The sequence below is a fragment of the Musa acuminata genome, chromosome BXJ2-6 (assembly GCF_036884655.1).
Source record: "Musa acuminata AAA Group cultivar baxijiao chromosome BXJ2-6, Cavendish_Baxijiao_AAA, whole genome shotgun sequence".
Lineage (NCBI taxonomy): Eukaryota > Viridiplantae > Streptophyta > Magnoliopsida > Zingiberales > Musaceae > Musa > Musa acuminata.
In genome coordinates, this window is record NC_088343.1 from 40,552,191 (window position 1) to 40,576,354 (window position 24,164).

Genomic DNA, 24,164 nt, shown 5'->3' on the forward strand with positions numbered 1-24,164 from the left:
CCAATGATATAATCATTTGTTATTACCGACGGCATCCGTCATCACTAATTAAAATATTAAATTTTTTTTTATTTAAATAGACTTAAATGTTTCATTCTCATAATTACATAAATATTAATATAATTTTTTAAAATAAAATGATCAAAATATTAAAGATAGTTAACTATGTTATAACAATAATAAATTATAAAAAAGATAAACATTTGCAAATTTGATGTGACTATCAAAAATACTCTCTCATACATTATGATTACAGGAGATGTGACACAAAGATATCCAGAGACAAGTTATCTGCCTACATTATTCTAAATATGATGATATAACACACAACACTTATTCCCCACCCCAACGACTTTTCACATGTAAGTCGATGCGTTCTGCTGGCCTTTTTCTTTGCTTTGGCTGTACGTGGTTTGTTTGGTAAACATCATTGTTAGCCACAGTAGATAGTCCTGTTATAAGTCTCTCTCTCTCTCTCTCTCTCTCTCTCTGTATGCATATATGTTTGTCCCTCTCTTAATTTGGATGGGTGTGGCTTGTTTGATAGCATTGTTGTTAGCCACTGTGGTCCTATTTTCTCTCTCTATATCTATGTATCACTTGCTTGATTTTGTTGTGTTTTGTTTGTTAGATAGCATTGCTATTATCCATAGTGGTCCTGTTGTATATATATATATATATATATATATATATATATATATATATATATTTTAATATGTCATTATGTTGATGTTCAACTAGGAAGATTAACTATGAATGTAGCAAGTATTTGTTTTGATTTATGAATTGTTAATTTAATCTCATATTTCAGTGAATTGCATCAGAGTGTAGGCAAGATGAACAGCCATATATAATTGCAGTTGAATGTCCAAACCAAAGAAAGTTCAAGAACACAAGCACAGGACCATTCCAGCCAACAATGCCATAAATGCTGCAAGATATATCCAACATTTACCACATGACTGACAGATTCAGGCACTAACAGTACACAGAAAAATATAGATCAGTATGCCAAAGATGAACAGCAAGGAACTGAACGTGAAATCTTGCGTTACACCAGCAGCAAGTGTTGGCACTTGAATCATCACAACATGAGGAGACAGGAAATGAGTGAAGAGAGTTCATTGGAACTACTATGGGTGGACAGGACATGAAAAGGAACAGTGCAGAAATCAATAGATGAGATATAGCAAATTAAAGATCTCACCAACTCACCACCAAAGTAAGTACCATGCAGATGAGAAATAGTTTTTGGATCACCAAGACTAAGCTTTTCTTGGGGTCATCCTCATCACTCAGTCATAAATTCTAACTGGCCATAACACACAAATGCCAACCTGAGGAAATATATGCAAATAAAACATGTAGCCAGACATTGATAATATTAGGAACCATGCAAATAAATCCAATAGATCCTTTAACAAGTTCTCAAAGAAACTAGCCATGGTCATAAGAAAGAACAACTCCTGCCATATGGTTCGATACCAAACTAATTAAATCTTATTATCTCTCAGTCTCACGACTAATAATTCATGGCAAGGCCACCGGAGACAGCAGCAGATGCAAACACAGAAAGAGCAAGAGCAATCAACCCTGGAAGAGCTCTTGTGCCGCTGTTAGCTCCAGGGGCAGCTGCCGGAGTGGAGATGCCTCCACTACCACCACCGGGAGTGGAGGCACCAGGGGAGGGGGAAGGAGAGGCGGTGGGCGAGGTGGAAGGGGCAGCAGAGGAGGCAGACTTGGAGATCTTGATGTCCACCTTCTGGCCACCGCTGCAGTGTCCAGGGATGCCACAGATGAAGTAGCGGTGGCCCTTGGTCTTGATCGTGATGGTGTCATTACCGGTGGCAAATGTGGCCATGGGCGATGCTGCATTGCAGGAGTGGTAGTCGGCCTTGCTCACCTCAAGCACGTTGTGGAAGCTTTTGTTGTACTCGAACACTGCCAACACATATGAACACTTGAGCTCAAACGTGGTTGATTGACCCGAGAAACATTTCTTGTCCAACAATCAATGACACATCCTTTTGGTGGCGTGAGGTAAAAATATGAGTTTTAGATCTACACTCGATTTATCATGAGCAGTGCATCTTCCTAGAATAACTCCGTGATTTGTTAATCCTCAAAAAATTGTACTTTAAATCAGGAAATTTTCTCTCCAGTAAACATGTTGTAGAAGATACCAATCTCAGTGTGGAATGAAACTGCACTTGCAACATCTGTGCAAACAGGAGGGGGAAACAAAGAAAAATTATAGTTGACAGCACCTCAGTTCACGGACAAGAGAAGGGAGGACAGCAAGCAAGAGTAGTGTGCTCCTCCATTAACTGCGGTGCCGCACATTCCGCTTTCATAATTGGCCTGCATGTGACTACATAGAAGAATCCCAAAGCTATTGATCTGCCATTTAATATCTCTAATGTCCACTTCTCATACCTAGTTTGACTCCATTCTCTATTAATCCTTAGGTAGATCACAAAGAACTCTTCCAAACATTTCTACAATGCCAAGAATCAACCAAAAACAAAGAAAACATAATATCTTGTGGAGGCAAATAAAAAAATTGGAGAACTCAGGTAGAGAAAATCAGAAAACAAAAAAGGTTGGAAGGCTGCCAACACATTCTTTAGTACAAATTTGGTGTATGAGAAAGGTAATGAGAGAAATAGTGTCAGACAAGACTCTGCATTTCCCAAAAATGCAAGATTTAGTTGGTATTATTGTCTTTTAAGCATAGTAAATGGTAATAATATATCAACCAACAAAATTTTAGAAGTATTTATGAGTTTCTACTTGTAAAAATAAGACAACAACATTGGCTAACCCAACCTTAGATCAAAAACCTACAAGAAAGAGAAAAGAAATGCATGGAATCTTGAGTTAAAAACATAAAGAATAAAAAGGGACCATGAAAGAAGGAAAAAAGAAGCTTTGTAGGTTATCATACAAAGTTGTTAATGTTGTCTCCCAGCTGATACTTCAAAAAGATTGTTAAATCGAAACTAAATCTCGAAGAAAAATGACATCTTGAGCCAGAGAAAACTCAGGAACAATAAAAGGTTTGCAGGTCATCATGCAATCGACTAGGCAGGAAGGAGAAAGAAAGAAGAGGACTCACCAATGGTGTCTCCCACTTCGAATTTCTTGGACAACGCCCAGGCGGTGTAGTTCGGGCTCCCCATGATGGTCCATCCGGTGGCATCCCCAACCTTGTAGACAGCACCCTCCGACAGCCCTACGCCGGCGGCGAGAAGGAACGCCAACACCAACGCCATTGCCGTTGCCATGACCTTCACCATGGCCGAACCAGAGAGAGAAACAGAGAGAGAGAGAGAGAGAGAGAGAGAGAGAAGAACAGGGCACACGGGATGCTCCTCCGTAGTGTGACTACTCTTCTAGTAGTAAAAGGCAGTGGCACTTTGTAAGGCTTCATAAATAATAGCCTCCCAATATGGTTTTATTATACCATCTTAAATATAATAATAGTATAAGGGCTATTTCATAGAAGCCTCATATTTAAAGTGTTTTCCATAAGAAGCCTCCCATTTCTATATTTTCAAAAAAAAAAATTTCCTTTAAAAAAATCAAAATACCCTTAAAAAATAGTTTCACACCAAAAATATAATTTGAATTAAACCGATCTATATTATAGTTTTTTTTGTTTATAGTATTTTTATAAGGAGTCATAGTGATTTTGATTTATAGTTTTTGAATGGAGCTACAATGCCTTTAATTACTGAATAAAAAACATTGTAATTATATAAAATATTATAATTGGATGATATCTTGTTAATTTTGTTATAATTCCTTCATAATAAATTATTATAAATATAATAATACTTTTTTCAAAAATATTTAAATCTAAATATAAGAGAGAGAAAGTGGTGGGAAAATAGAAATTTTAATACTATTTATTTTAAAATATGTCAAGACCTTCATAATTTTCATACAAAATCATTTAAATTCTCATATTACTAATGCCTCCAAACTTTACTAATGTTATGGTGCTTTGATTGAACAATGAAATCATTGTAAATTTAAGAAATATTTTAACTGGTCATTTTAATATGTTTGAATTTAAGGTTATTTTTATTTTAAAATATGTCAAAATATTTAAAATTTTCATTCAAAACCATTTGAGAACTCTTTAATAAAATATTTTATGAAACTTTAATAAATATAATAAAATTAATAATTATAAGAATTTGAATTAATAGTTAATAGGGTTTCTGAATGAGGTTAGTAAAAGAATACTATAGTTATAATTAAAACTAATTTAATTGATTGATTGAATCTAAAATATTATAATCCTATTCAAAAATATTATATTAATCCTGCTTAATACCAATTCGGTTTAAATCAAACTAATTTAAGATGAAATTGATTGAACTGATTTCACATAAACTAAAAAATTAAGGCTTTCGACTATCAATAATAATATTTTTATCACATTAAAAACGAAGATATTTATGGATTGAGAGATATTGGAAGAAAATATTATTGACTTCTTAATCAGCCCGATATAATTTAGACTTGTATACATAGAGTTATTCTATATATCCGGGAGATAGAAGTGACGAATCACTTAGATACTAGAAGATCAAGATTAGAAAAAAAATTTCTGGCCCAATCTCTTTGATATTTAAATCAGTAACTCATGATATATAAGTGCATATATGAATAACTAAGAGAAGTCATGAAGCTTTTATCCTTGATCATAAAAAGCATGAAAGAAATATGTGATTATCTTTCTCATTATAAATAATGAGAAAGATACTCTCAATTATAAATAATGATTCATCTTATCCTTTTTCATTGGGCATCAAATGATAATAATATATTAGATGATTAACTTATAATATATCTTCTATCAAGAGATTTATCAGTAAAAACTCAAAAGTTAGGATCTTTGTTGAAAATTCGATCATAGTATAACTAATAATAAAAGCTAAAAATGACCAAATATTTTGTGCCATTAAATGCCGACCAATTACTGCAAGAGCTATATAGTTTACACAAAGCCAATGGGCAGCTCATAGTCTCCTCTTTTTTCTTTACTGGTACTGTAAAAAGCTTTTTGGAAAGGGTATTAATATAGAGTAGAGCCTATATACAAAAAAATGAAGGAATATATATAGTGGTTTTGAAGAATCATGAGTGTATCAATTCCTTTGTGACTGGAAAGAGAGTGAAAAGATGAGAGAGTCACAATCTCTCATCTTAAGCAGAAGAATTCTTTGATCTATCAACCTAAATTCCTCATCGGCCTTCTTCTCGATCCAAAGTCTCCTTGTCTTTGTAGCAAAGTACCTATAGACCCACTGCATGTTCTTTGGTGTTGAGACACACACCAAAAACAACGTTGGATCTGACAGCATTATGGGACCTCCAAGCACATGTAAAGTGGCTGTGGACTAAAGAACATTAGCCGCTTTATTTCTTTGTGAGTATGCCATTGTGGATGTGATTTCAGCTTTGGTATGACTCCAGCTATTGGCCACTTAGTTCAACTTTGGCCATCACTGTTAAGTTTCAGCTGAATTAGGGCAAACACTATAGAGAAATAGACCAATCCTGGATTTTTGGTGACACATAAACACTGTCATTGTCACTGATATTGTCAAAAAAGAAGAAAAGAAAATTTTGTCCCCCTATTTTCATCACTATGAAATTTGAATTTTTATATTACTTATCTTTTTTTTTCTCTCATCACTAATAAGTAATATAAAATATTATCAGAACTGTGCATATATGAAGTGGGTATAATGGTTTTGAGGTAAAAAAAACACTTAAAATGTCTCTAAGAGATGTAGAAGATTTCATGTAATTGTTTTCTTGGACATTCCTTTATGACCTTTTCTTTTTTATGTTTCATATTTGTATCTTCTTTATTAACTTGTCACACAAGACGATTGTCGGAAATAAATAGGAAATGCCAAAAACAAGTTTTATATTTACATGTTATTTAATATTTTTTTTATTTTCTTCTCCTTATTTCTCTCCTACATTTTACTAATGCGAAGAGGTAATATAGTCTATCTATCAATATTTTCTTTGTTTATATTGTTTCTCTATAATTCTTTTCATATAGCTGTTGTAGAAAGATTTTGATGTAATTATAGGTTACCACATTTGATCATGTAAGGGCGAAAATTCATCTTAAACCATTCCTTCCAATTTTGCTTGTTAAATTTTTAATGGAATGCTATTGAATTAGAGACTCTGATAGAAATATCTTTCTGTCATTTCAACAATAATGCTTCATTTTTCTTGGGCACAGTGGACTGTTAAAAGATTAGATCAGAATTGCAGGCCCAATTCAAGATGCAGCTCAGCTACAACAATGCAATGTGATCCATATCCATCTCAAGAGTAACATATGGATCCATTTGCACTGAGTTTAGCTTGACAGGAACAGTATGAACTCTCTCTCTCTCTCTCTCTCTCTCTCTCTCTCTCTCTCATACACACACATTTCCAGTTTCTACTATCTAATATATCATAGAAATATAAACTAAACTTCAGCTACATAAAATGCCAACTTTAAAGAAAAATGGCGTTAAATAACATATCTCACATCTTATAGTTATTTCCATTATGTGATGACCGACCTCTCTCTTTCTTTCTCTATCTATCTATCTATCTATCTATCTATCTCTCTCTCTCTCTCTCTCTCTCTCTCTCTCTCTCTCTCTCTCTCTCTCTCTCTCTCTCTTTCCAGTTCATGAAGATCTGATGAATCTCATAGGAACATAAGATTATAACTTTAACTTAGATGCCAAATCAAAGCAACAAAGGTATCAGATAACATATCTCGTTTCTTGCATTATTTTTCTTACATTATATGATAACCATTCTCTCTCTCTCTCTCTAACATTTCTAGTTTCTGAAGATCTGATCAATTTCATATGAACATGAGAAGTAACTTCAAATGCTGTTGAAAAAGAAGGAACCTTGAAAATTAAGAATTGATTGCATCGTAAATAGGTTATGCTTTCTAAGATCTTGCTATGTGGCATGAAAATTTCTGAGTATTTCTTTTGTAAATTTACAAAGGTCGAAGAGGGAAAAGTTATTCTTTTTCAATATCGAAAGAACTTCTAACGCGAAGTTAGATTCAATAGAGCACATACTCCAAAAACAGAATAAAAAAACTCGAGATGAGAAATAATTGAAAATAGAGAATTAGAAAGCACAAAGCTAAAAAATGATATGATACAATGAAAGTTAAAAAAACATTTTAAACGAGGAGGAGATTTCATTTTTCGTATCATCCAACTATATACTACATTCATAAATTTTGTAAAATAGTTTTAAATCATGTTGACGATGTGTTGAATCGATATCATATGCACATGTCATCCTTCTAATTCGCTAACAATATACATGTCACTCGATCTTTCCGAACCAAATATGATTATATCGGATTTAGGATCTATGGTTTATATTGTTTCATCCTGTTATCTCCGAAAGCATTAATAAATAAGCTTGAAAACTCAAACATGACCCTATTGTTAGTCGAGAAGAAGGTGATTAATCAAATTGGTTAGGCCTAATTAATGCCGGTACTAAACATACTGTGCAAAGTCCAACGCTGCCGCCGAAATTGACATGTTTCTGATGACTACAATCAATTGGCACCATCTCACATAGAGAAAGTTCAATGCCATGTTTTCTTTGACTTCTAAGAAGGTGGCATGACCTACACCTTGTTGACCTTTTTTTCCTTGGTATTTTTAGAATAGTGATGAGGTTCGAAGGAAGCATGTAACTTATGGGTGTCTACCAGAAGAGAAAGGAAATAGAATGTGGAACACAAGAATCCAATGATCAGAATCTGTCTCTCTCTCTCTCTCTCTCTCTGTCAGACACCAATAAAGATATGTCAATCAACACCGGCAAATTGGTAGGGAAGGAAGAAGGCAAAATTGTAGTGGTGTTTCCATTGCTTTTGGGTGATCAAAGCATGCACACAATGTGCCATTCTGTCTCACTCCAACAATCCCCCTCACTCTTCCTCTTCCACCCCTTCATATCTCAGCTTCATCCAACTCAAGTTAATTATCCCAAGAAAACAAAAAAAAATTCATTTTTTCCCATCTTAATATAGTTAGCATCCACTTTAGTTGTTATGTCACTAAAATACTAAAAATATTATTTACATGATATTTATATTATTTTTTTCATGATATGATATAATGGACGAAAAAAAAGTGATATCGAATTTTCTTTTCTTTCATCGTTTTCATTGTCGTCGGTCCGATTTCGAATTTTCATTCATTATTATATTATTTGGGAAATAAATTGTTGTTGAATTGAGGAAGAACATTGGATGTGAATTAACATAAAAATAAAATAAAAAAAATTACTTGGGTCCATGTGAAACCAATAAAATTGAGCTGATAAGTTTGGATAGTCTATCTACAAAAGAGAACACCTTGCATGAGTGGAAAACTTGCACCACCTGCACTTGTCAAAGAGATTGATGCAGACAAAAAGAACATGATATCTAATACAGTACTTTGGAGACTCATTGGGAGAGACTTCACTCTTTCAAGTTTCAACCCACTTTATGATGCTTTGTGGCATTGAGATTTACATGTACCCAAATTTCCATAACAACACAAACATATTTATGGTAGTGAGAGAAATGTCTGACAAAGCTATCTCAAGAGTCAAGGTTGCCACATGTTGGGGAGTATACCATTAATCTTCATCAAGATAGCTTGTTCATTACATGATTTGTTCTGGTCATCTCTTTCTATCATGGTGGTGATAAACTCCTTGAGGAAGCCTTCAAAAACATACAATTGAAGGCTTGAATTAGTTAATTTCTTTCTTTATTTATTTATTTTAAATAATATTTAAACAGTTCAAAATTGAAAGCTTAAAATTCTTAACTATATAATAACAATGTGGAAGAATCCAATCTCATAAATTGGATGATAAAATTAATCTAATTAATATGTTAATCAAAATTTATATTTTTATAATTTAATATAAAAAATATAATATAAGAATGATGTGATTTAAAGGTTGGACTCTTCATCTGTTCTTATTCACCAGTGGGAAGGCATCACTCACTCTCCCCATTGAGATGATATTATGAAACAGCTTTGTTGTTCAGCTACAAAAAAATTAATATTATTGTTTATGTGAAACTCCCCAAAGCTATTCCCAAAATCCCCCATCCATCCCTTCAATCCAAATCTTTATTTAGTAAGCATGTCTGTGTCTAGAAGTTGGATTTCATGGTTCCAATCTCCCATCATCCTTCAACTACTCTGCCTATAATTCCCACTTCTCCCCTCCAATCTCCTTCTAGGTGCCAAAGACCAAGTGTTTCCATCTGTGCCTGGCCACACTTGCCTTTTTGCTCCCCTTCATGGTCCTCCACAGGATGATGAGTGTTGAAGTCCAAGAACCACATCACTCAGAATTTGTGGAGGTTGATCCCACTGGAAGATATGGCAGAGTACTTGCACTTCCAACTCCTTCAGTTTTCAGTTAATGCTTATTGGAGCAGTGCTCATCTTTTTGTTTGGTTTCTTTCTCTTCTTCTCTGTAGTACAATGACATCCTTGGCAGGGGAGCTTCAAAGACAGTGTATGAACACTTTCACCTGTTGCTCCACATGCACACTATATTGAATTTCTTTGTTCATTTAAGGAGTTAATTACTATTTTTTTCCTTCTTTGATTTCATGTAATGTGATGCCAGTTATAGGGCTTTTGATGAGTATGAAGGTACTGAGGTTGCCTGGAACCAAGTGCAGCTCCATGATTTCCTGAAGAGCCCCGACAACCTGGAGAGGCTTTATTGTGAGATCCACCTTCTCAAGACTCTGAAGCACCAGAACATTATGAGGTCTTATGCCTCTTGGTTGGACACCTGCCACTCGAACATCAATTTTGTTACTGAGTTGTTCTCCTCTGGCACTCTCAGGCAGTAAGCTGATATGTTCCTTCTGCTATTTTATTTCAGCAAGATGTTTGATGAAAGAACTCTTGTGAACTTTTTCATGGACTGTTGTACATTTTCTTGTAATCATGTAAGAAATGTGTGGATATATAGGTATAGGCAAAAGCACAGAAGGGTTAATATCAGGGCAATAAAGCATTGGTGTAGGCAGATCCTTAGTGGCCTTCGCTACCTCCACAGCCATGACCCCCCTATCATCCACAGGGACCTCAAGTGTGACAACATCTTCATTAATGGGAACCAAGGTGAGGTCAAGATCGGTGATCTCGGCCTAGCTGTTATACTCCAGAATTCACCTGCTGTCCGTTGTGTTGGTATGGTCGCCGTAGACACCAATTATAAACTTCAAAGAGTTTTGCAGATTTCGCCCATCGATCTTCTGCCTGTTCTATCATGATGAGCATCCATTTCTTATTGGTAATTTGAATTGTCGGCAGGAACACCAGAGTTCATGGCTCCAGAGGTATATGAGGAGGAATACAATGAACTAGTGGACATATACTCGTTTGGGATGTGCGTCTTGGAAATGGTCACTTTCGAGTACCCTTACAGCGAATGCGCCCACCCTGTGCAGATATACAAGAAAGTTATCTCTGTAAGAAATCTCAATATTCAAGACTAATTGTAACGCTTTCTTGTTATGTTTATTGTATCAGTAAGAATAGCCTTCATTTTACCTCTAGAGAACCAAACCTGAAGCTTTGTATAGAGTGAAGGACCCTGGGGTAAGGCAATTTGTTGAAAAATGTCTTGCTGCAGCATCTGAAAGGTTTTCTGCCAGGGATCTGCTTAATGATGCTTTTCTTCAAGTCGATGATTTTGGTTTTCATTATGTTGAAGGAAACGTCAGCAGTATCGGTCATATTATGAGGAAACCTTCCCTTGAATTTATTCAAGTTAAATGCTCCTTGACCGCTAATAAGCATGCAAACAGTCTTTGCCATGAGATGGAATTGGAGAATAGCTGGGGCTATGATGCCACCAATGTTAGAGTGCAGAGAGCAGACATCTTCCACAGTCACGAAGATGCGAGTCCTGCTAATGTGGACATTACAATAGAAGGAAATAGAAGAGAAGACGGGATCATCTTCTTGAGGCTAAGGATTTCAGACAAAGATGGTAATAGTGTAATTTTTCTTGTATTGATTCTTTGATATAAAAGATTTGAGGAAACCAAATCTTACGATTTGTTTTGCAGGTCATGTACGAAACGTTTATTTCCTCTTTGACATTGAAGCTGATACTTCAATGAGTGTCGCCACTGAGATGGTAGCAGAGTTAGATATTACAGAGTATGATGTGACTATAATAGCAGATATGATTGATGGAGAGGTTGCTTCACTTGTACCACAATGGAAGCCAGGTCCAGCAGTAGAAGGAATTCCAGGACTTCCTTCACCAGCCTTCTGCCAGAATTATGCCTGCAATGTTTCATCATGCGGTTCTCTTCTGGACTCCCTCTCATTGAAAAATCAATCTACACTAAAATAAAATCAGTTCACTGCTGCCAAATTGAATGCGACGAAACACGTGGTTAATTTGAAGAGATAGCATACAAAGTCGAATGATCCAATCTTCGTGCAGGTTGCTATTGGTAAGTCAACCTGATGGGCCTGATGGTAGCTACTTGAAATTGAGGTTTAATCACTCGAATGAAGAATGTGAATAACTTGACCTATCGGCAAGAGATGAAAAGGTTATACACATGGATGACTGCATAAAAAACGACTTGAGAATATCTCTGCACCAGTTGTGCTTGGGATCTCACCAGCGACACAGTCTTCATTTATCACAACTTACTCATATTATGGAAATGTTCCAGAAATATTCATGAGCTGCTTCACTCAAGGTATCAGATGGAACTACAAGAACAAAGCAATCAACAGCTAGGAGGATAAAAGGGAATGTTGCACCCATCCCAGACTTTGGCGAAAATCACATTCTTCACTTCTTAAATCTGTACTAGTTTCCAATGTAAGAAGACTGGTGGAGTCTATTTTCACTTGGGAAACATTACTCATTCCATATCCTTCAAATTGACACAAATCATGCCTCTATGATCAGGACGACCCCTGATGATTTGAATTAGGTGAAGTCTGCAGGCGTTCCTGTGTTAATGTTCATGTCAAAGAACTTGTATCCTGAAGCCGTTATCGCAAGTGCACATGCCACAACCAAGATTTTTCCTGCCTGCAAGGCTCTTTCAGATCCACACTGCCACTGTATATGACTTCATTCCAAATATTTTTCATCAGAAGTTTTAGTCCTTCACCTGCCATATTTGTGTATTGTTCTTTATGTATTCTTTCATTAATCCATGTAAAACAGTTTATTATTAGGATAGACAAGGATTGTTATCTGTATGCATATACTGCAATAGATACTAAAGCCGCATATTAAGATTTGTCCAAGGGCATGAAGCATTTAACATGATTTGATGAGTTTATTCAGTATGATAATTTTCATTTTCTGGATCATTAGTCTTTTGCTGAAACTGGTCATACGTTTGAAAATATTAGGTCAAACCAGTTTATGAAATAGAAGCATTTAGTGTTCATTCTTAGGATATTGAAGCTGTTGTTGATATTCTTTGACTGGCACAAGTCAGAAAATGAGTGCCAAATGAAGAAGCCGAAATAATTTAGAATTCTATGGATCTCCCAATCAACCTTTCCTTCTTTTCTGGTATGTCTACATTGGCTTCCACCACATGCTTTCTTCTTTCCAATTTAATGAACTCAGTTTCAGACCTGCAAGTCTTAATCTACAGCTATTCAGCAACCAAGGTGTTGAACAAAGCCACAAAGAAAAATAATAGTGTATCGAGATAAGGAAATGGATGGAAAGCGATAGTTGAAATGATCAACCATTGAATGAGACAAAGTGACAAGAAATGTTAAAAGTCAGCTATATAATTTGGTGATAAGCATCAACTTAAATTTTGGTGAATGGTAGAGAAAAAAGGTAGGTCATATATTGAATCTTTATTATTATTGGAAGGGAACAAAGAGCACTTCTTCTTGCCTGCTTGTTTACATTCACAACATGTATTCCACAGAGGCACATTGCTCAATAACAAATCCTTCTTGGATGTTTATCACATGCCGTGATATCTGTAGGCACATATATTATGTTATCTTCTAAGAGTATCTTTAGTTCCTTTGATGTCACCACCTCTTCAAGATCTACGGCATGAAAGTGCCAGCATCAACACCAAGATCTCTTTTGCATCTTTTCTGAATTTATCATATTGGAAAATCACTATGAATTAGTTCATGCAAGTTTATACTCAAATTTGATAGAAGGTTTAAACCTTAAGCTTTAAAGCAACTTTGTCTTCTCTGCACACAGGCAAGAATGATGAGATCATGCATTTAGATACCAAAACTTACTTTCTGTTAGGTAGGTTGGAGCTTTAGCTGCATAGATGGTGTTTTTGTCTTCTTTACAATTTATGATTTGATCAAGTATTAGTTAATTATATTCTTTATTCTAGACTTTCTCTATATTTTTATTTCTCCTCTGATCTCCTCTTTTTCTTCTAGCCTCTTCTCTTTATCTTTCAATTCTATTTTCGAGGACACCTTCCTTGACAAAAGGCACAGTTCCCATCAAATGCTCGAAGAAAAAGGACTAAAAGGGAGATTCTTTTGTTTTAGGAAGAGGAGGCCTTTAGTTTGACAGTGAGCTCGGCTGATAGTTTTGGTATCATACTGCATTGGATGAAGACCAAGGTTTGCCGTACCGGACTGTACCGCCCGGTACGGGTGGTACGTACTGGTCCGACAGGCTAGCGGTACACGGACCGCCCTATACCGGTCCGCCCGTACCGAGCACTGTAGCAATGCACTGTAGCACTGTAGCACTGCTACAGTGCTCGGTACACCTGAGTGTACCGAGCGGTATACCGTACCGTACCGGTACCGAGCCCGGGTCGAAATGCCGGTATGGTACGGTACGACGAACCTTGATGAAGACAACCACTAGTTGCATAATCGAAGTGAATTAGGAACTGTCACTGAAACAGAAGCCAATGAGTACTTCCTGGCTGTATTACTTGTATAAAGTTGGCTCCTCTTCTTCGTTTTACTCTTCTTATTTCTCTAATTAACGTAATTCTTCTTCTTCCAGTCCTCATCTCCTTATTCTTCTTCTTCTTCTTTCTTATCATCATCATTTTCTTCTTCTTTTAATCTTCTTATTTTTCTTATTCCTTTTCTTCTAATTCATTTTTTTTAACCTTTTCTGTTCTTCGCCAACCTCAACTCCTGAAATTTTGATGTGCAAATGAAAGATGTGCTCTTGAAGCGGGGAAGCACCAATATTCAATAATCTTTCATTTGCATTGGAAAACAACAACTGTTATTACAGATCATCTCATAAGAAATCAGGTTCCAAAATCCAACATCTAGTTGTCTTAGTATAATCAACCTTAGATATGGTCAGATGCATGCTTTAATCCTCATTACTATATGGCAGAGTGTCATACATGTATGAAAGAACAAATATTCTTGGGAAGGATGGATTCAAACTTGTGCAACTAACTAAAGTAATTAAGAAGTTTTGGTTTGTATTTCGATAATCTTACGCCAAACATAGCATAAGATAGTCAGTAAAGGAAGAAAACGGTAACTGTGTAAGCATGGTTGTAGTAAAGGGTGGAAAAAAACACAAAGATGGACTAGCTCAAGTACACCATAATATCACAACATTTTGTGAATCAATTATCACCAACCTACAATGCTTCCTCTACTGACAGCTTAAATATGATTGAACTCTCACAAATGTGGTTTTCCAAATATCCACCAGGTGATGGAAGAAATTGATCTCTGGTATCACCAACAGCTTCACACCAAATCGTGACCTAAGAAACATCAAATTTTATACTGGACTATGAAATGTGACCAGTAGAGTTTGGTGACATAATTGATTGTCCTAAGATTATCGAGGTCTGATTTGTCTATGGATTTCATGCCCTTTAAATCTTTGCTAAATCTAGGCTGTGTCACATTTCCTCCATCTGTTGAATGCTGATTCTTGCTACATTATCCATTTTGTTCTGAAACTAAACTCAGTAATGGGAAAAGATCTATAACAAATGTCGAACATTGATACAAGTTGTCTTTGAAACTATATAAGTAAGATGGAATTGTTTTCTTTATTACTGTGGTTCTGTGCTCACCCTTGAGACAATCTATTCTTTTAGTTATCTAAGATCTGATACTAACTTCCTGGAGTTGAAGAGAGTTAAAGATGGATCAGATAGTGAATTGCGGCAAACACTAATAGACAGACATTTTTGTTCTCATAATTTCGTGTCTTGAAGTTTCTTGGCATGCAAAAACTCGATATTAGGATTCATATAATGCACCCAAAATTAACTAGTTAGTGCTTCCAATGTTTGCTTTTAAATTATCAAGAATTTGATCTATCCAAGGAAAAGCCCTTTAACATGTACATTGAGTTGAGATCTGCATTCCAGAGGAAAACCTGCTTATGTACTTGATGGTAAAATTAAGGCATACTCCTGTTATTAATAATGTGGGACAGGCTTCATTTTTTTGCCATAGCATTAGTGAAATAAATGCCAATGATTCTGTTGGTTGAAATTTAACATGTACTCTTTCAGGTGATGTGGCAAAACTCTTGCAGATGCAGGTTTGATCTGTACTCCAAGTTTGACAGAGCCATACAGGAAAGACGGAGAGACTCGTCCCACAATTCTGCCATACTCTAATTTCACTGAAGTGAGTCCTTTCCTTCAAAGTTTATCTGCCACTAAATTTGTATTTATTTTGCTGATTTGGATCATTTTTAAAATCTTATAAGTATTCAACTTGGGGATTTACTCACCTGATCACCTAAACATTAGCTTGAATGAGCCATCCTTTACTCTTCTCTTTGTTATAGATTTGTCTAGTATCTCTGCAAGCCTCTAAACAGTAGTACAACATGGAATTCAGAAAGTTGATATCATGCATGTAAATTTGTGATTGCATTCTCATAAGAACATAGGTATACAGGTTTGATCTGTACTCCATGTTTGACAGAGCCATACAGAAAAGACGGAGAGACTCATCCCACAATTCTTCCATACTCTAATTTCACTGAAGTGAGTCCTTTCCTTCAAAGTTTATCTGCCACTAAATTTGTATTTATTTTGCTGATTTGGATCATTTTTAATATCTTATAAGTATTCAACTTGGGGATTTACTCACCTGATCACCTAAACATTAGCTTGAATGAGCCATCCTTTTCTCTTCTCTTTGTTATAGATTTGTCTTGTATCTCTGCAAGCCTCTAAACAGTAGTACAACATGGAAATCAGAAAGTTGATATCATGCATGTAAATTTGTGATTGCATTCTCATAAGAACATAGGTATACAAGAGGGATCAAATTTATATTATCATGTGTTTTAATATCCCTTCACTAATTATATAGTTGCCTCTGTATTCATCTGTCACTTCTTTCACAGCACATATGCTTATTGGATCACATCATATTGGAGATAGATTAAATTGCTGTCAATAAAGTATTGTCCTTTTCTATTCTCTTTTTAGTTTTTGACTTTTTTGGTACCTTGCAAGTCTCTAAGCAGTACAGCATGCTAATCAGTAACATAATATTGATTATTTGGAAATATTGGAAAGTTGATATCATGTATATAAGGTTGAAATTATAGCCACATAAGAACATAACTATACATGAAGGAATAATTTTCAATTACCATATGTATGTTGTTAATTGTATATTGCAATAATATACTGTTGATGTAAATATTCTACTTTGTTATTTCTATGCTTTCTGAATTGATGTCCTTATTGACTTCCATTTCTTAGAATTACTTTGTGGCATAGTAGGATTATGTTTGAAGAAGTTCTTTGTGACTGATTGAGCTTTCATAATGGAATTGAGTTCAGGATTCCAATTAGTGATCATGGTATTTCTGTAAGGATGTCCATTGAACCAAAGTTCATGAGTAATCTACTGCAAGAATGAGAGTCAAATATAAATCATCTCCTTCATTACTGAAGCATTTATGCTAATGAGTCTGTATGAATTAAGAAAACTGTCAGAAATGCTACATGAATTAACTGAGAGGAAACCTGAAACTGGTTTTATTGGAGTTCTTGTCAAATTCAAGATCAGGGGAACACTAGCTTAAATAAGTTTAAATTTATTTGAAATCTATATTGCAATATACAGTATGTATTTGCCATGCACACAGAGAAAAACAAGTAAAGCTTTCTGAAAGAGGTTGTCAAAGTAAAAAAAATAAAAACATATGATTCATGGTTAAAACATGATCTTAGAAGTAAGACTTTCTCAACAAATTATTTTTCTAATTTCTAAATTAATATCCCAAATCATTTTCTGTTATATTTGAAAATTTATGTTAAAAGTACTGAACAAAAATCAAAATAAAAATAGGAAAATAAAAAATAGTATGGGAAGAAAAATAAAACACAAATTATTCTAACCTAGAGAGGGATTACCTGCTTTGAAAAGAGTTTGTATTTTTTATATATATAAAGGAAGCCTTTTTGAGATGAAACTGGTTATCCATTGCATCTCCAAATCTGCATTCATGCTTGGTGTGATATCAACTGGAAACCAGCAATTGCTTTTTGTTCTTTTGGTTGCTTCCTTTGATGGCATGATGGTACATGCAGTGATGAGGTTGGATTTGGTTTTCCTCAGTTGAATTGTATGGCCGACTTGAAACCTTTTCCCCAAAACACACATCATTTTCTAAGAAAATCTTCAAGTACTGATTAATTTGGAAAAAAGGATTGTTGAGAATGACTCCCACAGATGCTCTTCTGATGCTCAAAATTAAAATCTGTGAAGTTAAAAAATTGGAGCAATTAGAATAAGATACATAATGCACTTTTATCCAGACGTAATATCAAATTAAAAAATAAATGTTGGTAATGTTGGCTAACATTGGTTGTAGCAAAATGCAGCAACCTGAGAAAATATTCTTCTTGAATGTAGTTCATGCAAGAGGAATCTTATTATGTGCCTAGGCACATTTTGTTCACCAATATCATCATGGTTAACATTCATAAAGGGCACACCTTAGTAATAATGCTGGAAAATCAAGAACATGTTTGTTTTTCGATTCATCAAACGATTAATTTTCATTATATAAGGAAAAAAAGAGAAAATAAGAACACTGTTGTGGGTTCATCATGCTCCTGGTGGAGCTGCTTTTCAATAAAACACTACAAAATGGCACCATTCCAAAGTGCTTTGGTAAAGAAAAATGTTTTACCTTCCTTTTGGTGGCTTATAAATGCTGTTAAAAACATGGTAAAAGTTCTTCACATGGATTAACATGCATTGCCATCCAAAGGGGCATGATATCACACTTTCCTCATTGAATTCTTTAGATGGACATCTCTTTTCCTTTCTTTACATAGGGAATCAAGGACATACTATGTTTTCTATTTATCAGATAATCAATTTTAATTGTATAGACAAAGAAAACAGAGGATTGTGGTGGATTCATAATGTACCTGGTGGAACTGCATTTCTAGGAAACACTACTAAATGCCACCACTTCAAAGTGGATATGGAAAATAAAATGTTTTAGCTTCCTTTTGATAGCTTATAAGTGCTTGTAAAAGCATATTTAAAGTTCTTCACATTGAATTAGCATGCATTGCCTTCCAAAAAGGCAAGAGATTGCACTTTTCTTCATTGAATTCTTACGTGGGTATCTTTTTATCTTTCTTTACATAGGGAACTTTCTCACTTGTCCAATTTAAAGTGGAAGAAGGATCAGTTGCTGATCTACAACTTTGTTCAACCACACATGAACTTTAATTTTAAGCTGCTTTTGGCCTTGAAAGTATGCTGATTCCTGATTCCCATGAGAAAAGCCAAGCCTTTGATTTGGAGTGTAATGGATACACAAGAAGAAGACGTGTTTGTCCCATCAACTAAAATTTCTCTCCCCAGGCTGGCCCAGAGGCAACCTACCCATTCAAATACAGAGAGCTTTAAGGAAGGTCCCCCCAACTGGTGACCTTTCTGTGGCCAAGAAGATGCTTTCCATTGTGCAATGAGGACAATTGTAAAGTTTGTTCCATATGATTCAGAAGAGGGTATTATTAAACAATTTCACCATATATAACATGCATAATTTTTTGGGATTTTAGTGTCATTTTGTGACTGGTTATCTACAAGCACAACCATGTGTGCTTGCAGCTGTTCATGTACATGAAGGGAAATTAAGTGGGCTGAAGACTGGCCTTTATATCAGGAGTGGATGTGTTAGAATGCACTATGAAAAGTAAAGGAGAAAGAGAACAGGGACTATGGCTTTAAGAATGGCTGAAATGTGATGAGATTTCTCAGTTCCTTTCAAAACTTCCCCAGCTATCCATTGCAATAGAATATAGGTGGGGGATTGTTAGTGCCCAAGCTTGAGTGGCTTGTAGCTAAAAGAAAGCATCATCTATGAAGCATATCTTTAGATAAAATGGAAAGGGCAAAGAAAGGTTGCAGGTGACTAAAGTTGAGATTCTTCATTCTTTTATGTGGCTCAATGGAAAGCAAGAAAAATGGATAGTGGCCCAACTATGTTGCAAGGAGAAGACAGTGGACATGAGGTGTTCTTTCTTTTTTCTTTCTTCTGTTTTAACTTGGGACTCAGTAGATTGAGCATGCCTTTATAAAAGCTATAAAATGTAAACAACTTTCCAGGTTTTTGGATAATTCCATTGATTTCCATGAATATAGTGGGAAAAAAACTGAAATTTTCTGCATATTCTGCCTGTCTTATGAAAATTTGCAATTTTTCTCCAGCTTCGTTTTTTCCTCTAAGATTCTCTTTTATTTTTCCTGGTTTCAGTACAGCATGCATGCTATCATTGATCCATGTTGCAGCTCATGCTTCAGAAAACAAAAATTGGAAATATTGGAAGAAACTCTGAATATTCTGGTTCCAGGATAACATGCAATGCTATTATTAATTTGTGTGGCAGTTCATGCTTGAAGACAAATCATGGAAAAGGCGAAATCTACATCAATGATGCAGAGCCATTGCTACTGGCATCTCATGGTCAAAGCACCTCCAGAACAGCCATGAATGGTGCAGACATACCACACTGGCTGCAGAGGAACCATGTGTAAGATTTTATAGTGTTCATCTCTGCTTCCTCTGTCAGAACTCTCTATTATTTAGTTCCACAAATGACATGCTCTGTTCTTACATCATTATTCAAAGAACACACATGTAGCAGCAGAAGGAACAATAGCATCAAAACATGATGTTTAGAGGATCCTCTTCTCTTCAGCTTTCACCACCACCATCACGTTGTGTTTACTGGTCATCGGTTAGATCAGTCCATCCCAACAGGAGTCAAAGTTGTGTTCTTTATTTCTTGGAAGTCTGGTCACCAGCTGCATCAATAGTTGTGCGTGTCAGGTTCCGCACAACCATGCAATTAATATACGAGGGGAAACGCCAATTGATCTCCACCAGAACGCTCCGCCTCGGTGCACGGAGGACTGGCGGGTCTTGTTGCACCACCGTGGACGCACGTGAGATGTGCGGTGGTCGCAGCTGCCGGGTACCAACCATGGGTGGTGCGTGGGAGACGAGGCGTTAAAGGAGGGGAGAAGAAGCAAGTGCTTCGGGAACAGTAAAAAGGTCTGCTTGGGAGGGGAAAAGCGAAGCAGAGTGTGAGAGAGATAAGAGACATCAGCTGCTTCGACCCCACAACTGGGAGGAGGAAGATGACAGTGACTGCTATATCAATGCATTCTATATCATAATATCATTACGTCGTTTAGCAGTAGTAGTACCACACAGGGAGGCGAGAGGGTGAGGGAGGGGTGACACATTCGCATCTTTTATGGTCAATCGCTGCGTGGGTTCACGGAGCGAGATAGAGCGAGAGAGTACTTTTTAGACTACTCACCTGCCTTCCTTCCCATTTTTCACGGTCGAACGGATAGATACATCATGTCAGAGGCACCGAGAAAAGACTAGAGAGAGAGAGAGAGTGTGTGTCTGTGCGTGTTTGGGGTTCTTGAGGATCAGGAAGGGTGAAAAGCGGATTTACGTTGCGGCCAAAATGGCGGCGAGGGTGGAAGAATCAAGAGGAAGAGGAACTGAACTGTGGAAATAGCAGTTGCTCTGGAGAGCGAGCGAGCGAGCGAGAAGGGGAGCAAGGAGGAGGATGGCGGCACGCGTTAGCGCGAGGCACGTGATGGTGTGGCTACTGGTGGCGGCGGCGGCGACCTGCTTCTCGTGCGCCGGTGCCGGGAGCGTGCGGCGGGCACCGGCGACGAGGCAGAGGTTGGAGGTGCAGCGGCACCTCAAGAGGCTCAACAAGCAGGCTGTCAAGAGCATAAAGGTCGCTCCTTTCTCTCTTCTTTCTTGAGCTTTTTCGCCCCTTCTTCTTTTACTCTCTTTTGACATCAAGGTCTTCCTCGAGAATGAAGTTGCTCAACGGAGCTCGTTCTTGGGTGTTCTATACTTTGATTCGAGTTAATTCGTGTTGGTCTTACAAGTAATTCTCACACAAATTTCTGCTTCTTGTTCTTACGATAACTTCGTTTCTTAAACAGTAAGATGAATCGTTGATGATGCTCCACTTTCTGCCCATCCCTGTTTCTGAAAGATAAAACTAATTGTTTGAAGTAATGCAGAGCCCGGATGGAGATATCATAGACTGTGTGCACATCTCCCACCAGCCAGCCTTTGATCACCCTTTCCTCAAGAACCACACTATCCAGGTCCACTTCCCCTCTCTCTCCTCACTTTCTCTTCTTTTCATGGTTGGTGGTTTCTCTTCCTTGCTGATGCTTTTGATGCCGAACTTTTCAGATGAGGCCAGCTTTCCACCCAGAAGGCCTACTGTTTGATGAGAGCAAGGTTGCATCACAGAAGAAGACGCCTTCAATGGCTCAGCTCTGGCATCAAAATGGGAGGTGCCCTGAGGGCACCATCCCCATCAGGAGGACAAAGAGGGATGATGTGCTGAGGGCCAGCTCTGTCAAAAGGTATGGTAAGAAGAAGCACAGGAGCATCCCAAACCCATTGTCCATTGATCCTGACCTTCTCAATGAGAGTGGCCATCAGGTACAGACAAAGGAAAAAAGATAATAATCAAAAGTGGCTTTGAATGACAAAGTTCTGCTACTACTACTACTACTACATATCTTTCACACTCCCTTTCTCATTTGCTCTGTTCTTGGGTCTTTTTGAGTAGCATGCAATTGCTTATGTAGAGGGGGATACATATTATGGAGCCAAGGCCACCATAAATGTGTGGGAGCCAAGGATTCAGCAGTCTAATGAGTTCAGTCTGTCTCAGCTCTGGATTCTGGGGGGCTCCTTTGGGGAGGACCTCAACAGCATTGAAGCTGGTTGGCAGGTTGCTTTTGTTGTACTTGCAACAAATATCTAGTAATTTTGATTTCGTAGAATTGAAAAAGAATTATGTTCAAACATTAATTTCTGTTGGTATGAAAAATAATCAGGTCAGCCCAGATCTGTATGGGGATAACAACACAAGACTCTTTACTTACTGGACTGTGAGTTAACATGATCCTTTGACTCCCTCTCCATCCCTCTCTGTTCTATTTCATAGTTCTTTCTTCGCATTTTACTAAATATGTAGAAAGGAAGATTGGTGTTTATACAATCAACCAAACTAGACAGTTGGATCAATCCTAACATTTTTCTTGTGTAATTTTAGAGTGACTCCTATCAAGCAACAGGCTGCTACAACCTACTCTGCTCTGGATTCATTCAAATCAACAGTGAGATTGCAATGGGTGCGGCAATCTATCCACTCTCTCGATATGGTGGTTCCCAATATGATATCAGTATACTTGTTTGGAAGGTGAAAACAATCCTAAAACTTGTTGGCAGCTGTGAAATATTGCAGTTATCTTGTTTATACTTCTTAGTTGATCGGTATGCACGCACCATTGGTAATAAGAAGGATCGAATTACTTGATCAGGATCCAAAGGAAGGGCATTGGTGGATGCAGTTTGGGAACGACTATGTGCTAGGTTACTGGCCTTCTTTCCTTTTCTCTTACTTGGCGGACAGTGCTTCCATGGTGGAATGGGGAGGGGAAGTTGTGAACTCAGAACCAGATGGTGAGCACACCTCGACCGCGATGGGCAGTGGCCATTTCCCTGAAGAAGGATTCGGCAGATCAAGCTACTTCAGAAACATACAGATAGTTGATGAATCCAACAATTTGAAGGCACCTAGAGGAGTTGGCACCTTCACTGAGCAATCCAACTGCTATGATGTGCAGACAGGCAATAGTAATCACTGGGGGCACTTCTTCTACTATGGCGGTCCTGGTAGAAACTCTAATTGTCCATAGAAACTCAAACTCCTCACTTCTTTGTATACTTTGGCATCATATAATCATCCTTTTTAACTGGTAGGGCTCTCTTAATGAGTGGTTTTAGTTCCCTGTGTCACTTTGACCATATAATCTCTCCATAGAAGAGCGTGGAGGGATAAAGCTGAAGCTTCTGTAAGAGAAACAAGCTTGTGGTTGTCTTGTTCCAGCCATTTTGTGTCTTTGTAACTTTGGAGTCCTTTGTTCTGTTTTATCATGACAGTGAATGAGATTTTGTGTCTGCTTGGTTAAAGCACATCAGATTTTTTTCTTTTTTTTTTTGGCTACTGCCAAACAATAAGCATGGGACATGATTAAGATTGAGATTGGTGGTGAATAGTTGTAAAAGGTGCACAGGGAATAAAGAACCTTGAGAGGGGATGTTTGTGCTTGAGAAGTCACACTAGTGGCTTCCTTCATCTCTGCTTTGTCCTTCAGCACACTTTTTGTTCTTACATTCATGTTAGATTCATGAACCTATTCCATGGCAAGAAAGACAAGAAAAAAATATGTAGATTAGAATTGCCACTTCTTTTTGATGTCATGCAACACACTCTGAAGGATTTATGTAGAATTTTCTTTGATTTAAATTCTTGTTCTCATTCTGATACCCTATGTTCAGAGATGGTAAAGGTCAAACATTGGATAGGTAACTACAAGAAAAATTGAGACAAATCCTAGATGAATGAAAGAAATATGTTCTTGAACTCCCAAGTTTGAAGTCAATTATATAGAATGGTTTGATAGGAATGAATCTTTACAAAACTGGGAGAAGGTAGTGACACTCAGAATCAA

General features: G+C 36.8%; 2 protein-coding genes and 1 pseudogene across 2 annotated transcripts; 2 read left to right on the plus strand and 1 right to left on the minus strand.

Annotated features, from left to right (window-relative positions):
- Positions 1-1,350: 1,350 nt before the first annotated feature.
- On the minus strand, positions 1,351-3,408 carry LOC103989418 (mavicyanin). The gene is made up of 2 exons (XM_009408252.3): positions 3,119-3,408; positions 1,351-1,941 (listed from the first exon to the last, which is right to left on the minus strand). Exons 1-2 carry the CDS (start codon positions 3,297-3,299, stop codon positions 1,523-1,525), a joined length of 600 nt encoding a protein of 199 aa, XP_009406527.2. The 5' UTR covers positions 3,300-3,408; the 3' UTR covers positions 1,351-1,522.
- A 5,706-nt stretch (positions 3,409-9,114) lies between these two features.
- Positions 9,115-16,668, plus strand: LOC135615598 (probable serine/threonine-protein kinase WNK1; annotated as a pseudogene).
- A 3,473-nt stretch (positions 16,669-20,141) lies between these two features.
- LOC135615599 (protein neprosin-like) lies at positions 20,142-23,625 on the plus strand. Its single transcript, XM_065114345.1, has 7 exons — positions 20,142-21,355; positions 21,651-21,737; positions 21,829-22,083; positions 22,214-22,378; positions 22,485-22,538; positions 22,703-22,849; positions 22,971-23,625. Exons 1-7 carry the CDS (start codon positions 21,179-21,181, stop codon positions 23,346-23,348), a joined length of 1,263 nt encoding a protein of 420 aa, XP_064970417.1. The 5' UTR covers positions 20,142-21,178; the 3' UTR covers positions 23,349-23,625.
- The last annotated feature ends 539 nt before the right edge of the window (positions 23,626-24,164 follow it).